This window comes from Schistocerca cancellata, chromosome 1 (genome assembly GCF_023864275.1).
Source record: "Schistocerca cancellata isolate TAMUIC-IGC-003103 chromosome 1, iqSchCanc2.1, whole genome shotgun sequence".
Classification (NCBI taxonomy): domain Eukaryota; kingdom Metazoa; phylum Arthropoda; class Insecta; order Orthoptera; family Acrididae; genus Schistocerca; species Schistocerca cancellata.
The window spans coordinates 554,560,633-554,584,601 of NC_064626.1; the positions used below are offsets into that span (position 1 = coordinate 554,560,633).

A 23,969-nucleotide genomic window follows, 5' to 3' on the forward strand; every position below is an offset into this window, starting at 1 on the left:
TGATACTATCTGTCTTCAGTGCTTCCTGTGCTCCCCATTTCTGCATCTTCAATACCATAAAACTTGAGCTTATTAATCAGTATCTTGTGTGAGACGAAATCAAATGCCTTGCTCAGGTCGCAGAATGTGAATGTCACTCTCTCTCTATCTTCAAACCCCTCCCTTATCTTTATGATTAAGTCCAGTACTGCTGTAACTGTTGACTTTCCCTTGCAAAAACCATGCTGTGTGTCCTGGAAGAGTTTAATGTTTTCAAAGTAATTTTATATCTTTAGCAAGAATGAGTATTATTGAAATAGGTCTGAAGCTGGACACTTTGCATGGGCCGCATTTTTTGTAGACTGGTACTGTCCGTGCCACCTTCAGGAAATCTGGGAAGATACCAAAGATAAACATTTGTTAATTACTGTGGCTAGTGGCTGATCAAGCTCTGGTATTATTTTCTTCAGTACTGTGTAGGGCACACCATAGATATCTGGACACTCTGAACACTTATAGGACCTCTCTATTTTTGCAAGGTCCTCAGGGTGTATTTCCTCCCAGTTTTTGAATGTGCAGCTTACACTTTTTATATTGCCTGTGGGATCTAAGCCTGAAACTGGAATTTCCTTTAAAGTAATTTCCACTACGCTAACAATGTACTGGTTGAAGACATCAGGACTACCAGAATTTAAGATGGAAGTAGGCTTCTTCCTGTGCTCATTTACCATATTCCATGCTGCTTTACATGGATTATGGGCCTCTTTAATTAGCTTGTCATTGTGTTTCTTTTTTGCATCCTCCACCGCCTTTCTGTAGATGTTTTTGGCTCTTAAATAGTTACAGTGAAGCAAGTCTTTAGTTGGAAGATCTATGGCTGTTTTCATATGGTCTCTGAATATTTTGGTGATGCATTGTAATTTCTTTAGCCCAGATGTATACCATATCTTCCCTTTAATGGTTTTTTCCCTTCCTTGTGACTTGCTTGCAGGGTTCTTCTTGGGGATTTCTGGGAAAATGACATCAAATTTTGTTCTTAAGGTTTGGAACAGACATTCAAATGAGTCATTGGACCCTGTTTCTGCAAATTTCTGTTGCCAGTTTACACTAGACAGTGCTCCTTTAAGGTCATTAAATCTTTCTTCTTTGATAACCCTTTTACTGAATGTGTAACTTGAGTGCCATGTGATTGGTTGCAATTTACTTTTTCTCTCCATACTAAGCTCCTGTGGTCTGCAATCATTGGTTCAGTTATACTGATATTATATTCCGAAGTACTGAGGTTGGTGACAACTGTGTCTAGACATGCAACACCCATTGCTGGGTGTTGCTTTGCTACAAACAACCCATAGCTGTTCATTAAATTCATAAGAACCCCTCTTTAGTACTTCCACTCCCTACGTGTATGTTGAAGTCACCACACAATGTGAGTTTAGACTTAAGGCATGTAAGTTATCCATGAGTTCAATAAAGTTTTCAAAGTTACTATCAGGTGAACGATATACAGAGATAACAGTGAGCTCTATGTTTGGTAACATTAATGGTAACATTAATGCAGCTAGTTCAAGATCCACATCTGTGCAAAAGTTTTTTAAATCAATTTCCTTTACACTAAGATTTTTGTTTCCATATATTGACACACCACCATGAGTTGCAGTAGTTCTATACCATGTATTTGCTATATCCAAATACTCAACAGATTTGTAATAGTCACCCTCTGCTTCAGTCAACCAGTGCTCACAGATACATAAAACATCTGGTTTCACTTCTTCTACAAAGAACGATAAAAGGCCCACTTTGGTTCTTAAGCACTGTAGGTTTGCACTTGCTATAACTAAATGATATTACTGTTATTACCAATGTTCCTTTTTATCTGATAGTCCATGGTCCCGATTTTTTATTTCAGGTTTATTTTACTGGGGCATTGGTTGATCTCTGGGATAAAAAACACCTTATTACAACATTCTTGGGCCATATGGCAGTGTCCATTAGCTTATCTTTTAGATAGAAGTCGACAAAAATTTTGAAGCTGTTGTTCACACCCTTAGTTTCTCTACTTGAAAGTTGTTGTAATCTGGACAGATTTTCTCCAGAAATCTGATTACATTTTGAGTTGTTATGCCATTTTTCACTTTTCCTAAATGGAATCATGCCCTTTTCTCTCCAAATAGCACTCCTTGCTCATCATCTGTGCCTATTATCAGATTTTTGCTGTCCCTGACACTTGTACTTCTGACTGAACCTATGGAAGATGATTAGTGTGTAGGTCTTCCTTTTTCTACATGTTTCTTAGGTGCCATATTATATAGTATTTTTGGGTTTTCATGTACATTCTGAGTCATTTCATGCATGTTGTTGGTTTGTTGTTCTGCTGTAGCAGACTAGAATTGCTTATCTATCAGTTCTTTTCCTGTAATGAACCTCACCAGTCTGTATTTGTATTGGGTGTCACAATGCTATTTTCTTGTTTAGCTTTCATTTTGTCAAGGGAAGTATTGTTCACACATAGATGTTGCATTGCTCCATGGATTCTTCACTGTATATTATCACTATTTATGTGTTTTGACCCTCCTAGAGTTACAGCAGTGTTGTTTACTTGTCCATCCTCGGTTTGTTTTCGAATACATGTGGAAGGTTGTGTTGTACTCTTATTTGATTTTTGAATATTTGAATCAGAGCTTTGTGTTAAAAACTTAATAATCAGTTCTTGATTTGCATGTAAGCATTTAGTGTGGGCCATCTTTAGCAGTAGATACAATGTTTTTCTGCACATTTCAACCTCTTTCTTTACTTTTTTTTTTTTTTTTTTTTTTTCAAATGATGACCATATCAGGCATGACACTAGGTTTTCTAACCTAGAATTTGTGATCATGATGGTTCATATATGTTCCATTAATATAGATTCCTTCTTTACTTTTCCAGTGTAAGGATTTGAATACTTCCTCTAGAATTAACGAGAATAGTTTCTGCTGTGATGTGGTTTGAACATTATAGGCAAAATGCAAATTACGGAACAACTGTATTCATAACTCACTGTACAGAAAATATCGCACAACTAGGAACAACAGACTTGGAAACATATGCATTGCAACATCTTTGGCACCAAAGATGTTACATGTCACTAAAATTTGGATCTAAACATGCCCCCTAATTTTTACAGACAACTGTAAATTAAAAACTGAGGCTTACATTCTTGGTTCCAGGACTGAAGTCCTTCAACATATTTCTCACGCTTTAGTGCAGAAAGAGCCATCATTAGTACATCTACCATCATATCTTCTGATGGCTGATATCCTTGTCGAGCTTGCTATATGAAGTCCCACAGTCAGTTTCCTTTTCATTTGTTGTTCTGACTACAATATTCCAGATATAATTTTTCAATTTCGCAAGTGACCTTGTTTCATCATATATAGTCTCAAATCGTTCTTGATGATGTGGACCATGTAATGCATCATTGATAATTGACCTCTGTTATATTTGCAGTGAAGTTCATATTATGAACTGAAACATCTGGCACAAACTTGAGCAAGTGTGATGCTTGAAGAATTATTGTCTTCATCTCATGATAAGTCATCAACAGAGATGAATATTTGGTGTGTAGTGATTGGAAGACTGTCTTCTTTAAAGCCATAGAACAGTTGGAATAGCCTACCAAAATCCCTCCTTTGCCCTTAGGATGAAACTTTTCTTGGTTTGGCAGTTTATCCAGGATGACTGCATTTTGACCAAATGTATGAAGATGATATACGTCAGGTTTTCCCTTTAGTCACCACTCATATGGAGTGCCACCAGAGAGTCCTTTAGCTAAGCAATGATTTCAGATTAGTTAGCTGTCTAGATTGCTTTGGCTTAAAATGATATTGGTAGTCCTGATTCAAGCAGCATGCAATGAGCCCCTTTAACCAATGAATGGTGTTTTCATTTGGTGAAACCATTTTGCTGCAGTTTATATGGAACTGTTAGACATTACTGTATTCCTGATATTCTGAGGATGGAGTCCATTCTTTCATTACAGTACTCAACTAGGTTTCTCAATTCAAAAAAATTGTTGACAACTTCTCCTTGATGATGAAGGAAATAGACTTGAAACCATCTGCTATGGTAATCTATAAACATCTCAAAATATCTTGCACCAACTTGAGATGTTTCATCCGATGGCCCACCCACATCTGAATGGATTAATTCCAGAAGACCATTTGAGTTCCCTGCTCATTTAGTGATGAGAATGGACATGATTTTTCCTTCAAGAAACATAGTTTATCTAGTGAGATCGACATGACTGAATATCACATCTATCACATTCTCATTTTTGAGCATCTTCATTGTATCTCATGAGTTCAGGTGGCCTAATTGACAATGCAGATGTACATATCACTTTTTTGTAACTTTTGGCACAGCAGTAATACATAGTCATGATTTTCTTGTAAATAAAGCAAGGTACCAACTCTGCTTGCAATCCATTTGACTTTACCTTTAGTATCTCATGCAACTGCATTAGTTTTGTCAAATGTCACTGTGTAGTGTTATCCACAACCTTTGCTACTGAAATGAGATTGGCTACAAGTTTTGGCATGTATAAAGTATTTTTCAGGATTATGGGGCTGGCACCACTGGCTTTGTTTGCAATGTGTGTCACCTTTAGCTGTTACTTGTGTAGCACTGTTGTCTGCAAACACTGAATTCTCTTCCGTTTCTGTCACCTGTGTGAACCCTTTTGAATTGTTGCACATGTCTGATGTGCAACCATTGTCTTTGTGCCAAAAAATGTTGGAATCACAAAACTTTTGAGCTAGCCATTCGTAGTGGAACATCAATGATCTTTGTTGACAATGCTTGCAGCTTGCACACTTAATTTCTTTTTGGGAGAAACAAAAACACTCCTCTTCTTTGTGTTGCTTAATTTTACAAAAGCTGCATTTGTACACTGATTTTTCCTTTTTTTATTTTTCTTTGAATTTGTCACTGTATTCACAAAACTTTTTGACTTGTTCATGAAATGTTTACTCAGTTTAATGAACATAGCGAAACTCACACTTTTACTGAGTTTCTGAATACTTGCATTGTGCTCTTTCAAGATTTTTACTTTTAGCATTTCGACATCTGGTGAACTGTCACAGGATTCAGTAGCACATCTAAAATTGTTGTAGCTATCTGGTAGACTGAAGAGCAGTGTTATTGGCAATAGAGCACCAGTTATTGACAATAGAGCACCATTTATGTCAACATACATTGCTTGTAACTTGTCCACAGCATCGAAGTATTCAGGAAGATGTTGTGTCACATCATTACTATGTTCCTTTTTGTGAAGTATGAGGCATTTGAGCAGGGTTGTTTGGTGAGCAGGTCACTTGGATGTATAAACTGATTCTAGTTTAAGTCATACCTGATGTGATATAGTGCAATTCCTTCCTTACTTCAACAATGTGGGATGGATGGATGGATAAAATCAAGTCTGCTTTTGCTTTTGTGTTTGTCACTAGCCATGCTTTGTAAGCAGCTTCCACAGCAGAGAGCATTTCACTCTCACCAGTAACTGCATGTTTTGGAATGTCTCCAGAGCTGGATCACCATGTGTCATTTTTGACGAGTAATGCTTTGATTTGTATTTTACATGTGTTGTAATTATGACTTGACTTTTTGTCTAGTCAAACTCTGTGTTCAGCTGTCATGTGTGCCGTATTCATCGTGTTAATCAACTTTTTTATTTCTGCACTTTTCTGGTTGCGAATTTAAGTGTTCCTGTAACGGCAAAATGTCACCTTTTCCCATTGCATAAGCTGGGCCCATAACCTGTTGGGATGTGGTTTGGAAATACAGGCACGACATGTAATTGCTGAACAACTGCATGCACTGTATGCAGAATAATGTAGGAAAATATTGGGCTGGTTCCCACATCCTGCTTCAGATACACGATTTGTAAAAACTTTAAAAAATGCAATTTACACTAAACACAGACAGATAGTGTATACAGATAATTCCATTGGGGGGAATGGTAGGGGGAGTTGCAAGTAGCTTTAAAATGCCCCTCTGTGTGGTAACCTCATTGTATTAATAGCCTATATAATGGTATGGTGGGTTCTCTGTGGAATGGGAGAAGAACCATACCAGTCATGGGCCCATTTTGGGTGGATAAAGGGCACTGAAAATGAAGGTAGGATTTCTAGAAAGCAACTTTATAAATGAGTGTTCAAATATGTACACATAACCCATGTGCCCTCCTGTTGTGTGTTCTCTAGTTCTCTTGTCCCCCCTAACCCTTTTTGCTGGCTGATTTTGGTTTGTAGGATAGTGAACTTAGCATAATGATCAGTATACTCTTTATTGATATTTCCAGCGTTATATCCACGCTTCTGCATACTGATGGAGCTAACTCTGATCAGGGATCTGGTATGTTTCAAACAAGGCATTCTGTTATAGTTTGCCCACAGAGTCCTTTTGAAATCAATATTTAGTGTCTACAGATTATAACAGTTTTATTAAGTTTTTTTGATGAAGTGAAGGCCATTGGCCAGTTTCTAAGGAAAGTGCTTGTGTTTCTTTCAGGACTTCTGTGTAGAAGAACAGTAGGTATTTTTAAAATAGTAAGATCCATCACGGATACTTCAAAGACATGCTCTATGGGTAGACTTTCGTTGAATAGTTCCATTCTTATCAAGCAAATACACATGTTACTTCAATAGCAGTAGTTTTTCTACATAAATTTATTGTCAAATTAAAACTGTAAAGCACTGTTAGGTTATAGTTTCTTTGGTTGACAAGTGCTCACTGAAGCTCATTATAGATACATGTTTCATCTCATTGGACAACAATATTCAAATAATGGAAAATCCAGGATGGAATGTAACAATATTATGAAAAAGAAAGTTGCTACTCACTACATAGTGGAGATGCTGAGTCACAGATAGGCACAGCAAAAAGACTGACACAAATAAAGCTTTCAGACACTAAGGCCTTTGTCAAAAATAGGCAACAGGCACTTACACACACATTCAAGCAAATGCAGCTCTCACACATTGTGTGATGGCCTTACTGGGTGAAAGCTTTATTTGTGAAAGTCTTTTTGCTGTGCCTATCTGCGACTCAGCATCCTCAGTATACGGGCAGCAATATTTCAATTTCATTTGTCTTATTTGACATGGACTGAAATATTTGATGAATTAGGGTGAAATTTGACTGCTTTGCACTGGCACATTTAACTGGACACTTACCTTCATGCAGGCAAGACTATGATGGAACTATCTTCTTCTGTGGCCACTAAAAATCATGACTTCTTACTTGAACAGAAAGGCTGATATCTGTTTGATGTTTTTGACTCTTGTAAATTTGAATGGATCATGATTTTATTTGAGCTCAATTTCAGTTCTATTGTCACTGGCTGATTTGTTGTATCTGGGAGTCTGCCAACACAAACTCAGTTTGAGGCTACTTCCTTGTTTGCAATAGATATCTGATCCTGTTACTGACACCACATTTTGGAGAAGCTGTGAAATTGTTTGGGGATGACAGGTTTTGGCTTCATGCAGACTTGATATTTCCCAGATAGCTGCTAGGTTATAATGTGCTGGGCCCCAGCTGGACAATAGTTCTCTTCTTTTAACAATCTAATTTTCCTTTCTGCCGTCATGGTGATGATTTGATACTGCTACTTGTTTTCTGCTATTACTACCAAATTTTAATTTTAAGGAGTTGCTTTCAGTTGTATTGGGAGTGTTGTTTCAGTGCAACTCACACTTTTTAAAATTCTTTTGTGTGATGAAATATGAAGACTATTTTTAACTGGTGAACACTGAATAAAAAAGAACACTTTTGCAGGTGGGGGAACCTCCCAATTGATGAAGCTGAAACATTTGGTCATGCAGAGATTGTTCAGTATCTAAAAGACTGGGAAGCAAATCATGCAAATAAAACTCAAGACGAGAAACCAGATGCTGTGGCTGCTCCTCCATTGCCACAGTAAATATGTCCATTCCACACATCTCATCTGTAGAAAGACATAATGGGAAAGTACATTTCTCTAAGAAAATGTATTTAACACTTAAGCTATTGACAATACTATTTAAGAACAAATATAGATTATAATATATGTGAATTGTTAAGCAACATTGTTTTAAAGGAAGTCTGAAATTTACATGTGTTGTGATTTTCTTCTGCACATTCATATCTGTCAAATATTCTTACAGAATTTCTGTAAGAATAAGAAAGTTTCAGTCCATTGTTGGAAAGCTACACATAGAAAAGTTTAAAAATCTTGGCTTTAGTTTCTGAGTCTATATTAAGCATAACTGGAGCACATGCAAACAGCTTCCTTCCTCTACTGTCTCAAAATTTTGTCTAAAAAAATGATATGTTTGTTAACATTTGCTGAATGAAAGTTATAGTGCTTATAAAGCACAACTGTTAAAAGGAGTGGTTGCTTCTGTGATATACAATATAAATTTGGGATTAATGAAGTTTTAAACCGAATTAATAGAATTTGTTTGTAGAGCAGGGGACAGCTGTTAAAATACTCATGCCAGAAGAGGTGCTATTCATTTGATGTGCAGCTTTAATGAAACAGATATAATAATGATTTCATTTTACTTTCTATTTTCATTGAAATATTTGAAACAAATGGCTGTGTTAAGAGAATAACTGACATAACATTAGTATGGTTATGTAATAAGCTAAATGATATTTTATTTTATTTATTTTTTGTAAGGAGCACAATATTTTGACAAATTCCATGGTTAGAATATGCTTACTTTTATCTGGTCAAAGATAGCAATAAGAAGTCAATTTATGTGATACCATTGAACCCTTTAATTTTATAATTGTTACCAGTGCCGAACTGTCAAGATATTTTATAGAAATATATGTAACTAATTAAAATTTTTAAATCATCAATAGTTGTACAGCACAAACTAATGAAGCTGAAAATGATGATTGTGAAAGTGAGAATAAAATATTTCTGTGTACTTTATTTATTTATTACAAAAATATCCATCTTATCCAATGATGCTTTTACTATGAAAACAGCTATTTATTTTCACAGTATGCAAAACATAATTATGCTTTGAAAGCTATGAAACTATTTCTATGATCAAAAAATTAGTGAATAACTTCTCTTTTGAGATACAAATGTGTATTTTAAATATCAAACTAATACATTTTTGACAATATAATGTAACTGTATAGATCTACTTATCAGGCAGCAGTCTAGTGGCTAGCATTGCTACCCCTGGATCACGGGGTCCCGGGTTCAATTGCAAGCCGGGTTGGGGATTTTCTCTGCCCAGGAACTGGGTGTTATCTTCATCATTTCATCATCATCCTCATCATTTGTGACAGTGGCTAGATCTGACTGTGAAAAAAATTGGACTGTCAAAAAATTGGGACTTTGTACGGGCGCTGATGACCACGCAGATGAGCGCCCCACAAATCAATCATCATCATCATCATCATCATCATCATCAGGCAGTGGCAGAACACACACATAAAAGGAGCTTATAATTATGCAAGCTTTTGGAGCCAGTGGCTCCTTCTTCCAGCAGAAGAGTTGATGGGTAAGGAAGAGGAGTGAAGGAAAAGGACTGTAGAGATCTAGGAAAAGGGGTAGATTTCATAAAAGTCACCCAGAACTATGGGAGACTTGCCGTAGGGGATGAGAAGGAAAGAATGATTCTTGGGGACTGCACCAGACAATATTTGAAAACCTGAGAGCTTAAAGATGGAAGAGAAGATAATATGCAAAACAGATATCACTGCTAAAGTACCCTGTATGAGTTAATAAGAGTGAAAAGCTATGTGCATTGTATGTAACAACAGAGGTGGGACAGTGAAAAATAGACAGGTAAGAAAATGAAAGATGTAGAAAACTAAAACAGAGGTAAGAAAGGAGTAGTTACAGTGAAGAAATGCTGAGATGGAAGGAATTAACATAAATTAAGGCCAGGTGGGTCACTAGAACCAAGAACATGTTGCAGTGTTAGCTCCCATGTGTGAATTTCTGAGAAACTGGTTTCTGGTGCAAGAATCCAGATGGCATGTGTGGTGAAACAGGCACCAAGGTCACTACTGTCATGTTACAGAGCATGCTCCACAACAGGATATTGTATGTTGGCAGTATACTCTCTTTGCCTACACCCGTTCATCCTAACTGATAATTTGGTGGTAGTCATGCCAAGTAAACGGCAGAACAGTTTTTATGTAACATCTGGTAAATGAAGTGTTATTGTACAGGTGGCTCTCCCTTTAATAGCATATGCCTTGCCAGTTAGAGGAATGGTACAGGTGATACTGCAAGTCTCGCAGTGGGGACTGTCACAGGGGTAGGAGTCATAGGATAGAGAGATGGGTGCAGAATGAGCATAGGGTCTGACAAGGAAATTGCAGAGATTAAGAGGGAAATGAAAAGCTATTCTAAGTGTGGTAGGCAAAATCTCAGACAGTATGGATCTCATTTCTGGGCATGATTTTAGGAAGTCATGGCCTTGTCAAAATAGCTTATTAGTACATTCCAGACCAGGGTAATGTTGAGTGACAAGTGGTGTGCTCCAAAGTTGGTTTTTGGAGGGATCAAATGCACCAGGATTGGATGTGATGGCCTAGGAAATATGCCTTTGAACTAGATTGGTGGGATAATTACATCCAGTGAAGGCTGAGTTGAGAATGGTGGTGTATTGCCATAAAGAGTCTGCATGTGAACAAATATATTTGCCTCAAATGCCAAGGCTGTATGGGAGGGAATGTTTGACATTGAAAGGATGGCAACTGTCAAAATATAAGTACTGTTGTCTGTTGAGAGATGAGATTTAATGTGGACAGAAGTGTGTAGCTGGCCTTTGATGAGGATGAGATGAACATCAAGTAAAGTGGTATGGGATTCAGAATTGGATCAAGTGAAATTTAATTGGGAGAAGGTATTCAGAGATTCCAGGAATTTTAACAGGTCAGCCTCACCATGAGTCCATATGGCAAAGATGTAATCAATGTATCTAAACCAAACCATGGGCTAAAGACATATGGTTCCCAGGAAAGCCACTTCCAAGCAACCCATGAAAAGGCTGGCATAGGAAGGAGCCATCCTGGTTCCCATTGCTATACACCTGATATGTTTGCCCCTCAGAGGCGAAGTATAGTTTTTGGCAAGTATAAAGTTAATGAAGCTGACCAGGACAGATCTTATAGGTTTGGGATCAGGTGGACACTGTCTGAGGAAATGTTCAGCAGCAGACAGACCATGTGGATAATACAGATACTTCAGGAGGGGAGAGTGCTTTAGACAAGAAGTTGAGAACACTGTACTGTTGTGATTGGTTCTTGTGATTATGAGTTATTATTGATGTAGGGGCAGTGGTGAAAGCTGTGGGGATGTTAAGAAGGTTGGCCAAGCTTGGTTTGAAGGAGAGAAGTGATGGTTCATAATGTGGATACTTAGGGATGTGCAGAGGGACAGGAGCAGAAATACACTGGTCAGGTAGCTTAGGAGAAATTGGAATAGTTTTTTGTAGTGAAGTCTGGCGTGTTGTTGCAGTTTGAAGTTGGCTTGGCAGATGATTCCATCCAAGGAAACATGAGGGGCAGATAACTGCAGGATTTTATAGAAGGAGAGTAGTCTGGAGGAGTGGAAACTGACAGATGAGGCATGTAAGTCACAGATTAGCTGGGTAAGAGCAAGATATTGATGTATTTGAAACTGTAAAAGAGCCTATGTAGAGTAGGAGTCGAATAGTATTACATCCTTTTATCATACTAAATACTGATTAATATATCTGACAACAGCAAGATGCTTGTATAGAAACAGATGGCAGGAAAATGTAGGAGTGTAGTAACTGCACAAGGAAAAATCAGATCAAATACAATGTGTACCATAAAGTCTCTTTAGAAATGAAAAAAATTCTTCACTTACAGCATGCTGGGAGGCATTAAGCAGCAATTTACCATGAGTCAGTGAAATTATGAAACCTCCAAAGTTTCACAGAAGTTTGTTGTTATTTAAATGGTGACATGTTTCAGATGTTAGTCCATTATCAAGGTATCCACATAAGTGCTACCATAATGTGTGTACATTGACCAAATTGCTTGTGTGAGTGGCTAATTGCAAGGCACTAGTAGTATATGACAGTCCAGCACTGCATGCAGTCCTGGACTGTTGTATGCAAATAGTACCTCACATTTAGCCTTTGACAAAAGCAGTGTGGCCAGTGTACACATATTATTGTAGCACTTACGTGGATGGCTTGATAAAGGACTAAGGTCCAAAACTGGTTGCCTTTAAAATAAAAACAAACTTCTGTGCAACTTGGACAGTTCCATAATTTCACTGAATCAAAAATTTGTAATCAATGAAAAGACATATGTGTAATTTAGTACCAAATGAGACACATATCTTTAAGTTTTTGTCCCAATTAATCCATCCCTATATGGGCACAGTGATCTGGACAAAGCACATCAAGTTGGTACTCAGTTCCTTGACAAGTTCACAGTAACAGATCCTCCTTAATGGTGGTAATGTCAACAGTAATTCTCTGTTTAAGATCAGTGATCTACCACACTTTTGTTCCGTAGTTATATCTTTTAACATCACCCCACAGAAATAAGCCTAGATGAGTGATGCCTAGTGAATGAGGTGGCCAGGGAATTGGGCCACTCCTTCCAATCCACTGGCCTGAAATTGTTCCATTTTGGCACTCAGAAACATGCATCATCTTACTGGAAAACTATGGTGGGTTGATGGTCATGTAGTTGTAGTGCCATCTATTTTATCAAATGATTCAGGTAAACATGTGCACAGTCTTACAGACTAAAAGTAGACCAATGATGTAATTACATGTGATCCCACACCACTAATTCTCCTTAGTTCCATAGTCACGTCAGGGTTTTCTGATCTCCAGATACTGATATTGTCTATGTTCAGTTGCACTGAAAGACACAAACACAAGTGAAGAATGTTTCCTCCACAAACATTTGTTCTAACATATTAACTGCAAACTCATTCCATCATGGTTAATCATTTTATTGCATGTGTTTTTATTTGGTCTGTAAATCTTACAAGTGCATTATGAGACATTAGGTAATGGACAAGTATCTGTAACAACTGCATAAGAGTTGCAAATTCTGGTGTACAACTTGATGCACTGTTGAACATGGTAATCGTAATTGTCTGACAGCAATAAAGATGGACTTTTTTGGATAATGATTGAAGGGTTGTCTTACACAATTGATGATTTCCTAATATATTCATGGTTGTCCACTTGTCCCTTTGTTGAACAAAGTCCCTGTCTCCATAAATGTCTTGTGCCACGCACAAATTAATGGAAGTGATGGTGGATTTCTCCCGTACTTACTTCTGAAATTTTGCTGGGTCTGCAGGTCTGATTTTGTTTAGTAAACATGACACACACTGTGCCTTCTTTTGAGAAGAAGCCGTTTAGTGTGGAATTCATTTTATGATATCTCATCAATGAGCAGGTTATCTGAAACATGAAAATGCAATGGTATTAAAAACTTTATAACCACTGGATGAATGATACAAATCAGATGAAGATATCTCACCAATTGCCTTTGTATTTTGAAATAATAAAGGGATTTTATCATCAACATGTACAGTAAGCTTTGCACAGAAGTATACAAATAAAGCAGATTAACTATATATGTATAGCTTTAAAAACGGAGTTTTATGTTCTAGGATTGCAAGCTGCAGCAGACATCTGGCAGGAAACAGAAAATACCCTGATATTCAAAAATAAAGTTAAAGAGTTCTTTATTAACCATCCATTTTATTATTTATGAGAATACTTGTTCTTAATGAGATGCATTCTGCTTAACACCAATGATCTATTAAACAGATTTTGACTTTGTCAGTACATAGACAGCTAATAATGTTTCATGTAAAGTTACTTATGTGCTTGGAAGTATTATTTAAACAATAATTAAGTAGCATCTGAGGAGGAGCATTGGCTCTTTTCCAAAGTGGTCACTTTGTTTTGTCTATAAAGCAATCCAGAAGTGATTCCTATGTTTCTCGATGCACTTAGATTAGCACTATAACTTGTCGGCATAACTTTATCCCTGACAGTTGCAGTGTGATGAGCACTACATCTACATCTACATCTACATCTACATTTATACTCCACAAGCCACCCAATGGTGTGTGGTGGAGGGCACTTTATGTGCCACTGTCATTACCTCCCTTTCCTGTTCCAGTCGTGTATGGTTCGCAGGAAGAACGACTTCCGGAAAGCCTTCATGCGTGCTCGAATCTCTGTAATTTTACATTCGTGATCTCCTCAGGAGGTATAAGTAGGGGGAAGCAATATATCTGATACCTCATCCAGAAATGCACCCTCTTGAAACTTGGACAGCAAGCTACACCACGATGCAGAGCGCCTCTCTTGCAGAGTCTGCCACTTGAGTTTGCTAAACTTCTCCGTAACGCTATCACGCTTCCCAAATAACCCTGTGACGAAACATGCCGCTCTTCTTTGGATCTTCTCTATCTCCTCTGTTAACCTGACCTGGTACAGATCCCACACTGATGAGCAATACTCAAGTATAGGTCAAACGAGTGTTTTGTAAGCCACCTCCTTTGTTGATGGACTACATTTTGTAAAGACTCTCCCAATGAATCTCACCCTGGCACCCACCTTACGAACAATTAATTTTATATGATCATTCCACTTCAAATCGTTCCACACGCATAATCCCACATATTTTACAGAAGTAACTGCGACTAGTGTTTGTTCTGCTATCATATAATCATACAATAAAGGATCCTTCTTTCTATGTATTCGCGATACATTACATTTGTCTATGTTAAGGGTCAGTTGCCACTCCTTGCACCAAGTGCCTACCCACTGCAGATCTTCCTGCATTTCGCTGCAATTTTCTAATGTTGCAACTTCTCTGTATACTACAGCATCATCCGCAAAAACCCGCATGGAACTTCTGACACTATCTACTAGGTCATTTATATATATTGTGAAAAGCAATGCTCCCATAACACTCCCCTGTGGCACGCCAGAGGTTACTTTAACGTCTGTAGACGTCTCTCCATTGAGAACAACGTGCTGTGTTCTGTTTGCTAAAAACTCTTCAATCCAGCCACACAGCTGGTCTGATATTCTGTAGGCTCTTATTTTGTTTATCAGGCGACAGTGCGGAACTGTATCAAATGCCTTCTGGAAGTCAAGGAAAATGGCATCTACCTGGGAAGCCTGCATCTAATATTTTCTGGGACTCATGAACAAATAAAGCGAGATGGGTCTCACACAATCGCTGTTTCCGGAATCCATGTTGATTCCTACAGAGTAAGTTCTGGGTTTCCAGAAATGACATGATACATGAGCAAAAAACATGTTCTAAAATTCTACAACAGATCGATGTCAGAGATATAGGTCTTAGTTTTGCACATCTGCTCAACAACCCTTCTTGAAGACTGGGACTACCTGTGCTCTTTTCCAATCATTTGGAACCTTCTGTTCCTCTACAGACTTGCTGTACACGGCTGTTAGAAGGGGGGCAAGTTCTTTCGCGTACCCTGTGTAAAATTGAATTGGTATCCCATCAGGTCCAGTGGACTTTCCTCTGTTGAGTGATTTCAGTTGCTTTTCTATTCCTTGGACACTTATTTCGATGTCAGCCATTTTTCCGTTTGTGCGGTCTTCCTCTGTGAAACAGCTTTGGAAAAAGGTGTTTAGTATTTCAGCTTTACGCATATCATCCTCTGTTTCAATGCCATCATCATCCCAGAGTGTCTGGATATGCTGTTTCGAGCCACTTACTGATTTAATGTAAGACCAGAACTTCCTAGGATTTTCTGTCTAGTCGGTACATAGAATTTTACTTTCGAATTCACTGAACGCTTCACGCATAGCCCTCCTTACGCTAACTTTGACATTGTTTAGCTTCTGTTTGTCTGAGAGGTTTTGGCTGCGTTTAAACTTGCAGTGAAGCTCTCTTTGCTTTCGCAGTAGTTTCCTAATTTTGTTGTTGAACCACAGTGGGTTTTTCCCATCCCTCACAGTTTTACTCGGCACGTACCCATCTAAAACGCATTTTACAATTGCCTTGAACTTTTTTCATAAACACTCAACATTGTCAGTGTCGGAACAGAAATTTTCATTTTGATCTGTTAGGTAGTCTGAAATCTGCCTTCTATTACTCTTGCTAAACAGATAAACCTTCCTCCCTCTTTTATATTCCTATTTACTTCCATATTCAGGGATGCTGCAATGGCCTTATGATCACTGATTCCCCTGTTCTGCACTTACAGAGTCGAAAAGTTCAGGTCTGTTTGTTATCAGTAGGTCCAAGATGTTATCTCCATGAGTCGGTTCTCTGTTTAATTGCTCAAGGTAATTTTCGAATAGTGCACTCAGTATAATGTCACTCGATGTTTTGTCCCTACCACCCGTCCTAAACATCTGAGTGTCCCAGTCTATATCTGGTAAATTGAAATCTCCACCTAAGACTATAAGATGCTGAAAAAATTTATGTGAAATGTATTCCAGATTTTCTATCAGTTGTTCTGCCACTAATGCTGCTGAGTCAGGAGATCAGTAAAAGGAACCAATTATTAACCTAGCTCGGTTGTTGAGTATAGCCTCTACCCATAATAATTCACAGGAACTATCCACTTCTACTTCACTACAGCAACAAACACGCCACCACCAGTTACATGCAATCTATCGTTTCTAAACACCGTCTGTGACTTTGTAAAAATTTCAGCAGAATTTATCTCTGGCTTCAGCCAGCTTTCCGTACCTATAATGATTTCAGCTTCGGTGCTTTCTATCAGCGCTTGAAGTTCTGGTACTTTACCAACGCAGCTTCAACAGTTTACAATTGCAATACCGACTGCTGCTTGGTCCCCGCATGTCCTTACTTTGCCTTGCACCCTTTCTGTACTTGCCCGAGGCCATCTAACCTAAAAAACTGACCAGTCCACGCCACACAACCCCTGCTACCCACGTAGCCACCTGCTGTGTGTAGTGGACTCCTGACCTGTCCAGCGGAACCCGAAACCCCACCACCCTATGGCGCAAGTCAAGGAATCTGCAGCCCACACAGTTGCAGAACTGTCTCTGCCTCTGATTCAGACCCTCCACTCGGCTCTGTACCAAAGGTCCGCAGTCAGTCCTGTCGATGCTGCTGCAGATGGTGAGCTCTGCTTTCATCCCACTAGCGAGACTGGCAGTCTTCACCAAATCAGATAGCCGCCGCAAGCCAGAGAGGATTTCCTCCGATCCATAGTGAAACACATCATTGGTGCCGACATGAGCGACCACCTGCAGATGGGTGCACCCTGACTGGCATCCAGAAAGACCCTTTCCAAATCTGGTATGACTCCCCCCAGTATGCACACGGAGTGCACATTGGTTTTCTTCCCCTCTCTTGCTGCCATATCCCTAAGGGGCCCCATTATGCGCCTGACGTTGGAGCTCCCAACTACCAGTAAGCCCACCGTCTGCGACCGCCTGGATCTTGCAGACTGAGGAGCAACCTCTCGAACAGGACAAGCAGCCATGTCCTGCCGAATATCAGTATCAGCCAGAGACAGAGCCTGAGACCGGTTTGTCAGACAAACTGGAGAGGCCTTCCATTCAGCCCTCTGGAATGTCTTTCGCCCCCTGCCACACCTTGAGACAACCTCCCACTCCACCATGGGTGAGGGGTCAGCCTCAATGTGGCCAGTATCCCAGGCAGCCACAGCCGTAGTCCGATCGGGGGATACATGGGACGAGCTGGCCGTCCCCGACAAACCCCCATCTGGACGCCCATTGGCAACAGCCTCAAGCTGTGTGACCAAAGCCAACACTGCCCGAAGCTGGGAGCAAAGGGATGCCAACTCAGCCCGCATCCGAACACAGCAGTCGCAGTCCCTATCCACGCTAAATACTGTTGAGCAAAGAACATCTGAACTAATCTACAGAGAGCACAAACAATTCGACACAAAATCTAAATGGTTATTAAAATACAAGATTTCCTAGTAGATGCAGTAATGCTGCTACTTGCACACTGCTGACACACTGCTCGGCGGCAGAAGGAGCGATTTTGCACTATTCAGGTACTAAAACATGATGCTACAACTCTCAAGTACTATAGGATGCCGAAATTTATGAATTAAAGAATGCAAGTACCCAAAAACACACAAAGAAATTAAGAATTAAACTATGTAACAAATAAGTAAGCTAAGAGTATACGACTTGCTGCTGCCAGCTGCTTATCCAATGGCGGCAGGGAGCACACTGGCTGTGACCAACCGACACTGGCCGTTCAAAACAAAAACAGAAGACAGATGACTACGTGAATTTACACTATTCAGGTACTAAAACACGATGCTAAAACTCTCAATACGTCCGAAATTTATGAATTAAACAATGCAAGTACCCAAATACATGCAAAGAAATTAAGAATTAAACTATGTAACAAATAAGTTAGCTAAGAGTAAATGACTTGCTGCTGGCAGCTGCTTATCCAACGGCAGCAGGGAGCACTACAGCTTTAAGCAGCTACCTCAACCAATAAAATACAGCAATTTTGAAGATGTCCCTATGGCAATGCCTCTGTGTTGTCACATCTCTGTAGACAACTACTGTTTTCACCTGCAGCCATTAGTACTACAGAGCTGAAAGCTGGCGATGAGCTGCAAGCTGTCAGGGATTTCTTAAGACATCTTGACTGTAGCCATAATTTGTTGTTAATATATTTCACAGAAATAGCATGCTGTGACTGCTTGTAACTGTTAATGTATAACTTGACTCATCCCTCATCCCTAAAGTCACTTCTGCATGATAGGATTTACAGAACATGACATGCAAATGAATAAATGAATGAATAGACCTACAGATGAATTGAAGCCAACAGTTTAAGTCTTTCTCTCTCAAAGATTCATGTTATGCAGTTTCATGTGTAAAAATGATGTGCTGGTGTCCCATTCACACACTGAATGAAATTCTATGTATAATATTCCTTGGGGTCCATTTGCATAACAAGCTAAATTGGGGCAACTCTTAGACAAGCTCCTCTAGAAGCTCAGTTCATAATATTTTGCACTTAAAAGTATCTTTTGCTGTGTCAACTTGAAAACCAGTGTGCTGCTTAATATGCATACTTTCACTCCTATCTTCTGAGTCAATTCAGCCAAAGTAAACAAAATATTTGAGAAGAAGAACTAAACAGTGGGAATACTAAGCAGAGAAGAGTATCTTCTTCAAAAGTGTGGTTATTAAATTAACTTCTCAATGCTGTTATTCCATAACAGATTTGTTTCTGATAATAAAAATCATTTTCAGTTGATTTGTGATTTACAGAACAATAATAATACAACACACAAAAATAATTTCCATCTCAACTCACCCTTCTTATAAACAGTTCAGAGTGAGGGTTCATTGTCGTGGTACAGTTTACAACAAGCTCCAGTCTAACAGTACAATAAATTTAGAATCCTTTTGAATTTAAAAGAAAATTACACAAACATGCATAATTAGCCACTCGTTTTACATAGTAACAACAACATGCAAAGACAGACACTACTCACCACACAGAAAAGGCACTGAGTGGCAGACTCAGCTTTCAGACTCAGCCCTTCATCAGATATAGACAACAAAACTCACACACATTCAGACAACCACAACTCAGATGGTGACTGTCATCTCTAGTCACTAAAGTCCAACAGTGACTGCATCTGAAGTGAGCAGCAATATTTGCTGGGGAGGTTAGTGAGGGCACAAAAGAGGTGTAGGATGAGGAAGGGGAGAGATGCAGGAGGTGCAGCATCAGAAGGCTGTGCTGATGGAGTGGGGGTTAGGGCGAACAGGAGAGGAGAGAAGTAAAGGAGGAAAACAGACTACATAGGTATGCTTGCAGGTGGAGGACAGGGCTGCCAACGGTCGAAGCAATAGTGGTTATGGTACGGTTCCCATTTGTGCAGTTTAGAAAAGCTGGTGTTTGTGGGAAGAACCCAGATGATGCAGGCTGTGAAGCTGTCACTGAAGTCAGTGTCACTGCATGCCCTCATAGGCAGCACTGGCATCTCGGCATCTCCTTTCACCCCTGCCCCCCGTCCCTATCCTCCTTCTGTAATGTAATGCCACTACCAGCCTCAGCACAATTGCTGCTCAACTCACATGCAGTCACAGTCAGGCGGCCTTGGCACCTATAGAAAACAATGTGTGTGTGTGTGTGTGTGTGTGTGTGTGTGTGTGTGTGTGTGTGTGTGTGTGTGTGTGTGTGTGTTTGAGAGAGCGAGAGCGAGAGAGCAGCCTTTCTCGTTGTGCCTGTCAACCAGTCAACGGGTAAGTGGCAAGTAGCATCTATCCTTCCATATTCTTGTTTGATGAATAAAAATATGGTCTTGTGGTAAGCTAGCTACAGGAGTTAAACAGCAGATGTTTAATATAACTGAAGAAATATCCTTTTTTCCAAGTAGCAGCAGCCTCGTTGATTTTAATATGTTAAAATTAGCTTGTTTGAGTACAAAAATTGATAGCAAGTAAGTGAAACTATTCTTCTATGGTAAATGTCACTATGGCAATAAGTTAACAAGAGGAGATAAACAACAGATATTTAATAGAGCTGAAAAAACTTTCTTCTTTCATAGTAGTGGCACTCCTGTTTATTTTACTATTTTAAAATCAACTTGTGTGAGCACAAAAATTAATAGCAGTTTAATGAAAGTTAATTAGTAATGCACTTCCTAACAGCTGTTTCACTTAATTTATGTGTACCTTGACTTGTTCCCCATCCTTGAAGGTTCTCTTTTATGGTATAGTTTACATAAAACAAGGGATGAATTAATGAATAAGTTGGTGAACTTTAAGCTATCTACCATAAGTGAACAGAATTGATGGCGAGAAAGAATAAACCCCACACTTGGAACATAACTTAATACATTTACACTAAAGAACAAATTACAAACATGATGAATTAGTGACAAAACATGTCGAGACGGAGCACCAGAACAAAAGAACAAAGAAGTACATACATAAAGATAAAACACATTGAAATATATCGCTGCTGGCTATATCCACTGATTGATATCACTTGCCACTACACCGACCTCCTTTCTGAAATTCAGTGCTCCAGGTATATTGTGGTACTGGTGGCAAACAGTTCTTCTAGCCTGTGTGATCGCTGGAGCAATGGGTGGAGGGTCTGTAGGTGGTATGGTATGGTCTACAGCCCAAGGTCTGTGGGGCCCCCAATGGTCATTGTTTTGTAGTGGCCACACTCGAAGTCTCATTGTCCTGTAGATTGAGGTGAGCACGTTTCAGGTGCTCTATGGAGACTGTTTCATGCTTTCCATTCAAGTCTATCATGAAGTCATTTGGCAATTTGTGGATTACTCGGAATGGACCTATACAGGGTGAGTCACCAACATTACCGCTGGATATATTTCATAAACCACATCAAATACTGACGAATCGATTCCACACACCGAACGTGAGGAGAGGGGCTAGTGTAAATGGTTAATACAAACAATAAAAAAATGCACGGAAGTATGTTTTTTAACACAAACCTACTTTTTTTAAATGGACCCCCGTTAGTTTTGTTAGCACATCTGAACATATAAACAAATACGTAATCAGTGCTGTTTGTTGCATTGTAAAATGTTAATTACATCCGGAGATATTGTAACCTAAAGTTGATGCTTGAGTACCACTCCTCCGCTGTTCGATCGTGTGTATCGGAGAGCACCGAATTACGTAGGGATCCAAAGGGAACGGTGATGGACCTTAGGTACAGAAGAGACTGGAACAGCACATTACGTCCACATGCTAACACCTTTTTATTGGTCTTTTTCACTGACGCACATGTACATTACCATGAGGGGTGAGGTACACGTACACACGTGGTTTCCGTTTTCAATTACGGAGTGGAATAGAGTGTGTCCCGACATGTCAGACCAATAGATGTTCAATGTGGTGGCCATCATTTGCTGCACACAATTGCAATCTCTGGCGTAAGGAATGTTGTACACGCCGCAGTACTTCTGGTGTAATGTCGCCGCAGGCTGCCACAATACATTGTTTCATATCCTCTGGGGTTGTAGGCACATCACGGTACACATTCTCCTTTAACGTACCCCACAGAAAGAAGTCCAGAGGTGTAAGATCAGGAGAACGGGCTGGCCAATTTATGCGTCCTCCATGTCCTATGAAACGCCCGTCGAACATCCTGTCAAGGGTCAGCCTAGTGTTAACTGCGGAATGTGCAGGTGCACCATCACTCTGATACCACATACGTCGACGCGTTTCCAGTGGTACATTTTCGAGCAACGTCGGCAGATCATTCTGTAGAAATGCGATGTATGTTGCAGCTGTTTGGGCCCCTGCAATGAAGTGAGGACCAATGAGGTGGTCGCCAATGACTCCGCACCATACATTTACAGTCCATGGTCGCTGTCACTCTACCTGTCTGAGCCAGCGAGGATTGTCCACGGACCAGTAACGCATGTTCCGTAGATTCACTGCCCCATGGTTTGTGAGACCCACTTCATCGGTAAACAGGTAGAACTGCAACGCATTCTCTGTTAATGCCCATTCACAGAATTGCACTCGATGATTAAAGTCATCACCATGTGATTGCTGATGTAGCGACACATGAAACGGGTGAAAGCGGTGACGATGCAGTATGCGCATGACACTACTTTGTCTCAGTCCACCAGCTCTCGCAATGTCACGTGTACTCATGTGTGGGTTCATGGCAACAGCAGCTAACACGCCAACTGCACCTGCTTCTCCTGTGACGGGCCTGTTACGGACCCATTTGCATGCTACGACCATACCTGTTGCATACAGTTGGCGGTAGATGTTTTGCAATGTGCGACACATTGGATGCTCTCTGTCCGGGTACCGTTCTGCATACACCCTGCTGGCTTCAGCTGCATTTCGTCGACACTCGCCATAGATGAGTATCATCTCCGCCTTTTCAGAGTTCGATTACACCATGGTCACAGTTCCTACAACACTGCACTATCACAGACGTCTGGTAACATGGTGTACTACAGTTGGTCTGCGTGCAGAGACAAATGCAGAATAACAATAGCAGCAAGCGCTACATGCGGACACTGCGACAGCTAGACCAAACCACAACAGTGCACTACAGCCACACTCGTCATCATAAACATGTCCCTGCAGATGCTGCTCGCCAACCGTGACCCGTGTTTGTTACAACACGCGACTGAACGTCGGAAGTTTCAAGCGTCAACTTTAGGTTACAATATCTCCGGATGTAATTAACATTTTACAATGCAACAAATGGCACCAATTACGTATTTGTTTATATCTTCAGATGTGCTAACAAAACTAACGTGGTTCCATTTAAAAAAACGTAGGTTTGTGTTAAAAAACATACTCCCGTGCATTTTTGTATGGTTTGTATTAAACAATTACACTAGCCCCTCTCCTCATGTTCGATTTGTGGAATCGGTTCGTCAGTATTTGATGTGGTTTACAAAATATATCCAGTGGTAATGTTAGGTGACTCACCCTGTATATGGTCGGCAGAGAGGGGGACATACAGTGTCATCCTGCAGACAGATGTGTGTTGATGTGGCCAGTCCTTCTGTACAAGGGGACATACAGTGTCATCCTGCAGATAGATGTGTGTTGATGTGGCCAGTCCTTGCGTACAAAAACTACTTTGTTGCCATGATGTTGTGGAGGATGCATGTGGATCCATGACATTCTCTCGTCTAATTGTCTAACAAAATTGGACATGGGTTCCTCAGATGGAAGGATTGTAGATTTGTTGGCTAGTAGTCAGCAGGTAGACATACTCGTTCACCAAATACCAACTCTGCCAGTGAACAAACTAGATCTTCCTTCACTGCTAATCAAAGGCCTAACAACACCAGAGCTGTGTGCCATTAATGCAACATTCAGAGATAGGTGAAGTCTTTCAACTAGCTCATTACTTTCTGAGTGGTAACTAGTTCAAATCTGATTGCAGCCACATATATATAGCAGCTCTTGAAAAAGAAAACCACATATTCTCTTCCATAGTGA

General features: G+C 39.8%; 2 protein-coding genes across 4 annotated transcripts in view; one reads left to right on the top strand and one right to left on the bottom strand.

The window, feature by feature from the left end:
- Positions 1–8,933, top strand: part of LOC126180548 (glutaminase liver isoform, mitochondrial-like) — a 119,277-nt gene extending 110,344 nt beyond the window's left edge. For both annotated transcript variants that reach the window (XM_049924703.1, XM_049924704.1), the window contains one exon: positions 7,792–8,933. In XM_049924703.1, coding sequence (XP_049780660.1) covers positions 7,792–7,936 — 145 coding nt within the window. In that variant the 3' untranslated portion in view covers positions 7,937–8,933. The remainder of the gene's footprint in view (positions 1–7,791) is intronic.
- The window catches only part of LOC126180574 (phospholipase ABHD3), an 87,089-nt gene continuing 71,253 nt past the window's right edge, over positions 8,134–23,969 (bottom strand). Inside the window, exons 9-10 of one of the 2 annotated variants that reach the window (XR_007536689.1) lie at positions 13,305–13,433; positions 8,134–9,315 (exon numbers count right to left, since the gene is read on the bottom strand). The gene's annotated coding sequence lies outside the window, so the exon portion shown is untranslated. Of the gene's footprint in view, positions 9,320–13,304; positions 13,434–23,969 lie in introns of both variants that reach the window. The other variant, XR_007536688.1, reaches the window with a different exon arrangement.